An 8951-nucleotide genomic window follows, 5' to 3' on the forward strand; every position below is an offset into this window, starting at 1 on the left:
TATATATATATATATATATATATATATATATATAAAATCAAGACATTTTGTCCCTTATCAAGGATTTTCGGTAACACTTTATTTGAAGGGATGTGCATAAGACTGACATAAAACCTCTCATGAACATGAAGGAATCTTAAACTGAATGTTTATGACAGTTGTCATGCAGTCATTTGGTAAATAATGACACTTTTAATGCAAAATTACATTAAAAGTGTCAACTGTGCATTGCTCAGTCAATAATGACACTTTTAATGAAAAGACTCGTTAAAACTTGTATTAAAAGTCCATTAAAATTGCCAACTATGCGTTAAAAGTGTCATTATTTACCATTATTTACATGACAACAGTTGTGAACATTTATGAAAACTTATTCATGTCATGTCAGTCTTGTGCACACCCTGTCAAATAAAGTGTTGTCGGCTTTTCATCTTCACTGTACAATAATAAACTGTATTCTACATGCAGTGTCAAAATCTTTCAGTATCTTTCATTATGAAACTCCATTTTGTGCCACCTGACATTGCAGTATCTCATGTTCAAACAAAGTTGTAAAGCACATATAAAGCTTGCAATGTGTTTTTTTTTATAGCAAACTGTGCTTTAATTGTTCCCTAATATCCACTACGTCTAGATTACATGTAAACCTACATCTATTTAGCAAAGAATCAATGTAATTTAAAGCAAAACATAGATAGAAAGTCACTGCACATCACTAGTCCAGACTTGTCTCATGTGGACCAAAATGTTTATGAGGCCTCACATGACCCCAGGTTGTCCTCTGATGTACAGTACAACTATCTAAAATTACACCAAAATGACTAAAACTCCCAGGCAAACACTGGCCTGGTCCATTATACCACTCCCATCCTGAACCTTCATACTTCTGCGTAACCCTGGTCCCATGCTGTCTTCAGCATTAATGCGCTCACAGTTGATGTGCATCTTAGTTATTCAGGTTAATGCGTTTGCCTGTGGGGCATATTTCCATTCCGGCTTTCGCTGCGCACACATCTTCTTCCAGACTGCTGTGCCATCAGTGTTCACTCACACTGGTTTAGTTTGATATAAATGTGGCCACACTGTTGGATAAATCTAATAACCTTATAAACATAAATCAAAACCGCGGTAGCTATTGTCAGACAGACAAAGCAGGACCTACTGTAACATTTTTGTGTATTAGTACGTTTATTGATTTCTTTGACTTGTTCTTTTGTTGTAAAAACAAAAACAAAACAAAAAAAAACGTAATGCATTACAGATTGAATATCCACTTTTTCCATCCAAAGCAGCATCTGGGATTGGTAAACAAGTTGACATTGAAAAAGAAGGGCTGAAAGGAAATGGAGTTGGAAGATCAGGCCTAGCAGTAACACGACTCTTCTGGAATACCAGTGGGACGTTTTGCAGTCCAACTTAAAACTGATCCAGTGAAAAAGTAATTCATGAATGAATAAAACCATGAATTATCCGATTAACTTTCTTAGCTCAGTTTCACGAGTCACACCCAGGTCTGATTATTACCTGACCTGTACAACAGAAATCATTTAAAAAGGTAAAAAAATACACACACACACACATATATATATATATATATATATATATATAAAAATCCGGCTCCAATCCAAATGTGAGGATAATCCAAAAACAGTTCAGAAAGTCACTGACAGTGACAACGTGGAACAGCGGTGAACCTTTGTGGGATTTGCCAGTCTATCAACAAATCACCTATAAGGTCAAAGAAAAACCCAAAACAAAATCTAAAGCACTACAGGCCTCACTTGCCGTTCTGCGTTAAGGTCAATCAACATGATGATTGAGTAAACATGACATTTACGGAGAGGTCAAAGAAGAAAAGCTCCACTGAACAAAAGCAACACAAGAACATTTACCATATTGACCTTTGACCTTTGAGCAAGACATTCTCCAGACTGGTGTAAAACAGGCACATCATTTAAAAAAAAAAGAACATCATGCTGACAGTCAAACATGGCGGTGGTAATGTGATGTTCTGGGGCTGTTCACTACGTTAGGACCCGGAAAATTTGCACTAATTGATTGAGCCCTGAATTCTGCTTTATATCAGAAAATACCGAGGGGAAAATCTCCAGTCATTAGTTTGTAATATTAAGCTCTATTATCCAGTAACATAATGATCACAAGCAAACCTGCAAGTCCACCTCTGAATGGCTCAAATTAAGGTTTTGGAGTGTCCTAGTCCAAGTCCGGACGTCAGTCTGATTGAGGTACTGTGCTATGACCTTGCAAAGGGCCATTCATGCGTCAGGACTTCTTTGCAAATACTTTCTCTAGGACCAGGTTGGTTCGGATTGCTTCATCACTCGTTTGAAATTTGATTCAACTTTTGTTTGATTTAGAAATAGACTAAAAAATAAAACATAACTCTGATGAAACCAAAAAACGAAGAATCCCCAATAAAACCAGAATGCATCACCAAAGCTCAGTCAGTCGCTTGCTTAGATTCTGTATCTGTGGCGCTTGCAGTCGATACAGCATTATTTACTCATTATTTACTCAAACCAGCATATGTTTAAAAGATCGAACTCATAACACTACGACGGGGCCATTAGATTCCTCAAAACAGTATCAGGTAATCGGTTTTGTTTTGGGTACCTGCATGTGAGTGTTTCATGGTACGGTTTGATGCTGGAGCTGCGGTCCCTTCGAACCGGCCCAGGCTCGATGGTGGGCAGTCCTGTGGCTGAGGTGGTGGTCGTCCACGTGGAAGAAATCCTCCTCAGAAGGCCAGGGTGGAGACTCCGCCTGAGACGCTGCACACACACACGCACACACACCCACACACACACGCACACACAGGGTAACTTTTACAGACTCAATCAACAATTAAAATAGAATCTAAAGGCCGCTACTGAACTCTATGAATGAAAGTTGGACCATGCAGTGATTAAAAGAGCAGGATGAACATGACTGGAATAGCTCCTAGGAAAAGTATGAGAAGTTAATGTCTAATACATCAACTAAATGGGGCTAGATCATGACGCATAGATGAAATAAATGAAGCTGTAGATAAGCTAAAAAAAATTAAAAATCACCATTAGAATGATGCTGAAATATGATTCCAAAGCTAAATATCCACGACATTCAAAGAGCGTAGAAACTGTGGTCAGAGAGGAGCAGGGGGGGGGTATTTACAGACAGCTGGGGCAGGAAAGCTCCTGGAGGTTCATTATTAGCCAAATCGCCAATATTGCATTACACATAGATTAATTTCGTCATATGGATTGTGCTAGTGTGCTCCTCACTCTCTGTCTCTTCCTTTTGTTTTTTCATCGCAGTCTTCATCTGCCTCATTCTTCCCTCAGATTCCCAGAGGTGTGTGTGTGTGTGTGCCCTTGTGATGCCTCCATCTGTTTTGGTGCTGCGCTGCAGCAGTTTGGCGCAACAGCACTGAACATGGCTGGCTCTATGCTTCGTCCTCTGCAGGGTGACCTAGTAAAGATCACCCCCGGATTCTGAATGGGTCCATTCACATTCGACCAGAGAGCCGAGCCGCTCCAGTCGTTCCAGACCGCCTTCACAAAACGTGGTCGTACCCCTGGAACTTTTACGCACTTTGTCGCCACAAACTTTAATGTATTTTCATTAGCATTTTATGTCTATAGTTGTAAAGTGGTAGAAAAATAGTGCATGGCATTAATTTGGTTTGAGCAAACTCAAAATGGAAAAGTGTGGCCTAGATTTTATTTGAGCCCATTACTTTAATACCCCTAAGGAACACGCCAGACAGGTCAGGGATGAAGTCGACGGGAGGTTTAAAGCGGCTTTCCACTATAAAAACAACGTCCCAACACTGAGCATCTCACAGAACATTGCTAAAATGATGCATCATTTGAAAATAATTAAAAAATAGCACATCACTAACGTGAACGTCCCAAGATACGGCTGTCCAACGAGGAGAGCTTGGACCAGAGCAGCACCGAGGAAACCCGCCGTAGCTCTGGAGGAGCTTTAGTTTCAGCGAGTTTTCTCTGCTGACAGGGAAACTTTTAGTGCTCAAAGCTAAAGGTCAGATTGGTGAAGGGCACCGAGAAGAAACCTGTGACTGAAAGAAAGCAATACCAAGTCCTGTTTACGGCTTGTCACATGGGCAACAGACCATACATGGACGATATGATGCTCAGGTCGGGTGGGACCAGAATTTGACATTTTGGCCTTCATGTAAAATGCCGAAACGCTCCACATCTCCCTAAACACAACATCTCCACGGTGAAACATGGCGGTGGCAGGATTTATGCTTTTAGAACAGCCCAGTCAGAGACGAGACGTGAAAACTGCTGATCTCACATGATCTTTTGCAATCTGAACTTCAGCTAGAAGAACGGCTATGAATTTCTGTGTACATGTGTGCGAAGCTGGCAGAGTCTTGATTTATCTCCAAAAAACTGTAAATAGGTTCTCTGAAGAACCCATTTACAGAACAAAAACTACACATCTTCCTCCTCTTTACAATCTGCTTTACTTTGTCCCTATGAAATGCATGCAACGTTTTATTTCCAATATAAAAAGTTGCAGAAACTTTGTTTTTATCTGCTTACTTGAACGAGAGACCAGCCTAAATATACATAATCAACATTTTTTAAAAGGCATGATGGGCTGATGTTCCTGATGACTCTGTAGTTTATGTTGAATGCTCCAAGATATAATCCAAAAACACACACATGCCGAGCACTGATGCACACAAAAATGGCCATCAGCCAAAAGTGCAGCAAAACAAGTCAGTGCAATCTGATGTTTGGTCTATAAACAGACTCATCTCTGCAACTGTTCAAGTAAAAAGTAGCACATTTTAAAATCTCTTACATATATTCTTATGTACAGTGTCTTTCAGGTTAGTATTTACTTTTTAAATACTCCACATGCTTTTACTCTTTAATTATTGTGTAGCAGAGAAAAAGAGAAAATTAATTTGGAAGTAAGTGAGTGTAAAAGCCATTATTAGCTTGTGCCGCAAATGGACGGCAAACCAGTTAAAACAAAAACAGCATTTTTTTCAAAATTCTGTTCCCTCTTCACGTCATTTTATTTTATTTTTTTCCCTTAGCTGTTAATGCTGGACATTTTATGAGAGGGAATGTCGAAATGACTGCAAGGTTTTCATGTCATTCCAGGTGCGGTTCAACTCTGACGCTTTTACACACGATCCAGAGGACGCAAAACGACATCTGCCAAAACCGGACGTGCTCGACGCGAAGCCCGCAGGCCGGCCTCGAAGACCGGGGGTATCTTTCGCCAGATAAGGAGCCAGATGCATAATAGCAGTGGGAGTCAAGTTCTGTTGACACATACCCATCCCTCTTCAGAAGCTTCTGAGAAATGCATCCAGCTGCGCGTTGCCTCCCTTACACAACTCCCTCTCACATACGCTCATTCAGACACACTGTCTGGCTTGGCACATCTGTCATGTTGACACAGCTGCGGCTATGAAAGGGAGAACGCTGCTCCGAGCAATAGACGCGCTCTAATTTTTTTTTCTCCGCCTAACTGTTTAAGAAATGCGTTCTTTCATTTGATGTCGGAGGGAAAAACCACTTTCCAGTTGAGAGCTGGGACTAAGAGATTAACACGTGTGAGGAGAGCAGGACGGGATGTTTGACCTAAATGAGGTGGACCGCATCGCCATCTACGGATTAGTTCGAGTGTTTCCAAATGAAACCTCTTTGAGTGCTCTTGATTAACAGTCTTGACCTTTCAACGGTTTGATAAATTATTTCAGCGGCTTCGGAGGGTGGAAGGGGAGGGGGGAACCGCTGTTCTTCTCAGTAAAGTCTAACATGGGGATGATTAATTTTCACAGATTCTCCCACCTTGTGTATCGACGTCTTCTCCCCTTTCTCGGGTCCCTCTTCTGAGTCAGAGCAGGTGTAGGCATCGCAGGGGTTGAGCAGGGGGACGGGGCGCGGCCGGTGGAGCGGCTGGAAGGTGAGCTGGGTGGTTAGGAGGCTGCTGACGGCCCGCAGCGACGTGCAGGTGTGGGACGGCAGAGAGGGGTCGGCCAGCAGGTCCGTGATCAGTCCGTGGGCCTCTCCCATCACCGCTATGTCCACCATCACAGTCGTGCCGGAGGACTACACGTCGACAGGGAGACAGAAGTGAGAAATAAACATCAGGATGCAGCAGGTAGCTGAAGCAGGTGTCGGTCGCATGCAACCACGGCGAGGAAGGCAACCTGAAGAAGAGGAGCATAAACTGTGTCACCAGCAGCTCCCCAAATGTGGTTAACTGTGACATGGACGAACCTTTGATGTTATTCCTACAGAAGTGAAGCTAAGGTGCGTGACCTTCTCATCGATAGAGATCAGTGAGCAGAGTGGTAGTCCTCACACACTGAGGTCAGTGCTATTTTACCAAACCAGGACAGTTAAAACCATAAAAGTTGAACAACCTCATGTAGATAACCATTTAAAAATGAAACAGCCTGCATGCATTTCTCACATAGTCTATGCTGTTATCGGCGTCATAACACTGAAAAATCTATGTAGTAAAAACTGAGACAATAAAGCAATGTAGTTTTTGTGAGGAATGGATTAGAAATCCCCCAAATTTTCCACACTTAACTGTTTACAAGTGGAAGACATAAAAACAAAATACTAACAAAATGCCAAGGTCTGGTCGTCCAAGCGATTTCACCTTGAAAGCAGCAGACAGCAACACACTAAAATAAGTTTCCAAAGAGATTAAACATTTCTTCACAGGACCTAAAGGGGGCTGGTATTCAGCAAAAACACACGCCAATAAGCCCAGAAAGAGGCTCTAAAGGTTTTATTGGAGGTGTGCAAACAGGAAAACGTTCTTCTTTACAAAAAACATAATGACCAGACCAAAGTTCAACAGGGAGACCACTGAGATTAACTTGACTTTACGACAATAAATGGTTTACACAGAGGATCTGTACACAATGATCACTTAATAGTGCAAGGGAACATAAAAAATAAAAAATAAAAAAAATCGCCAAAAATAGTCATTTGTTGTACATCCAGACATATGCTGATGTCGACTGGTATGAAAATGAAACTGTGATAGGATAAATGTCCATCCCTAAGCTGCCATGTTAAACTAACAACATATCTCTTTAAGCTATTCCAAGATTTCTGTAATAAATTTGAAAAAAGAAATTGTCCTCTTTCAGTTCTTTCAATTTCCCTCAAATAAATGGATGACATCAGAGCCATGGTCAATTGGAAACAGGTCAGCTGTCGTTGGGAGGGTCCTACCATTTCAAGTTTTCAGCTTACAAACACATGAGCAGAAACATGTGCAAGATGTAGAACAAAAAAAAACAAACTATATGGCACAAAAAACACAACCAATAAACAAAGAATTACCATTTAAAACTGAAACTGCCGAATTAAAGCGAAAGCGTTTAACCATATATTACCCTACAGAGACTGTAAAGTTTTGTAAACCGTTTAATCGCTTCTGCAAAACATTATTTTATAAAAACATTATTTTATACCCACATTTTAGCTCACACAAGCAACAAAAAAGAAGCGGAGAGGCGACGTGCTGGTAGCCTGTTAAATATGTTTACAGCATCAAGTCTGAAACATGTTCAGCACAGCCGAGCAGTCCCCGATACTTAATGAACAGACTCATTAACAACCTCTCACCTTTGACCCGACCCCAATGAAAGGCAACAACCATCCACAACTAATTTGTGTCAATTAACCACAAGCAAAAGCAAGGAGGCATTTGGCTAATTTATCTGAACAGACCACATGTTCCCCGTTCACCCTCGAAGAATGTTATCAGATTTTTCTCTGCATATGTCCTATTGATTCTCACAACAGCCATCAGACACCCAGAGTTATTCTGTTTACATCGGCAACAAAACAAGAAGCTGACCCGAGTATCAAATTCAATAACGTTCAAATGTGGGAACGGAAAACATTTTCCATTTTCACAGAATATTATTAGATGAGGAAGTTTAACAATTGGTAAATATTTTTACCTAATGGTCAGAAGAAAAAAAAGAAAGTTTTCACTGCATGCAGGATTTAGATTGAAGTAACGGACCAAAACAACTGATATCTGAATTTCAGAACGATTCCTTGCACAAAAGATTTTTATTCTAATTAGCTAATAAATTATCTTTCTCTGATTCACCTTCTCTGTCCCCGTCTTCTGCATTACTGCATGATTTCAGAACAAAATGTAACCACTGTATTTTCCGGACCTCACTATAAGCCGCGCCCACAAAGATTTTTTTTTTTTTAACTAGAAACGTACATATATAAGCCACACCGGGCTATAAGCTGCTGGTATCTTCGCCGCTCTCGGTTTCTCACAAGAGCGCAGCAAAGGACTGAATTCATAATAAATCTGCTATTAAAGACGAAGCCCTGTGTTTCCAACGCCAAACCGTGGATTCGTTCACACCAAACGTACGTGCAGCTAAACCTAAAAGCTGCATCATATGAACTTCTTTGTGTTGTTTCCATGATGAGGGGGGATGAGTTTGAAGAAATTTCTCCGTCGTGCCTGCTGCCAGCATGTGCTTGTTCTAAATGAAAATAAGCACTTTCTTCTTTGCGTTCCAATTTTGACTTTCAATGATTCACTTCCTGCTATAGAGCCCCCTAGTGGTTGAAGAAAAAATAAACAGAAAAGCCGCACCCGGCTATGGACCGCATGATTCTAAGCGTGGGGAAAGTAGCGACTTGTAGCCCGAAAAATACGGCAAATATTTCTGAGCTATGTCTAACTTTCATGAGTAACACGATAATCAAAATTTATTTTTAAAACAGACATGTGGGCTTAATGAAAAGTGTGTTTAAAACTTCCTTAAATGTTGTGGTTTTCAAATGTAGTTTTAATCTAACAAACCAGCCTCATCAGCAGGTCCCAGTGTTGTGTTCAAGACCACCCAACCCGAGACCAAGACAAGACCAAGACCAGAGTGTATCGAGACC

At 40.9% G+C, this 8951-nt stretch overlaps 1 protein-coding gene across 2 annotated transcripts in view; it reads right to left on the minus strand.

Moving 5' to 3' along the window:
• LOC103152543 (cGMP-inhibited 3',5'-cyclic phosphodiesterase A-like) overlaps nucleotides 1–8951 on the minus strand; it is a 91474-nt gene that overhangs the window by 21819 nt on the left and 60704 nt on the right. For both annotated transcript variants that reach the window (XM_016661164.1, XM_016661163.1), the window contains 2 exons: nucleotides 5847–6107; nucleotides 2635–2792 (listed from right to left, as the gene is read on the minus strand). In XM_016661164.1, the coding sequence (XP_016516650.1) occupies nucleotides 2635–2792; nucleotides 5847–6107 (419 nt within the window). The remainder of the gene's footprint in view (nucleotides 1–2634; nucleotides 2793–5846; nucleotides 6108–8951) is intronic.

This window comes from Poecilia formosa, unplaced genomic scaffold, assembly GCF_000485575.1.
Source record: "Poecilia formosa unplaced genomic scaffold, Poecilia_formosa-5.1.2 Scaffold314, whole genome shotgun sequence".
Taxonomy (NCBI): domain Eukaryota; kingdom Metazoa; phylum Chordata; class Actinopteri; order Cyprinodontiformes; family Poeciliidae; genus Poecilia; species Poecilia formosa.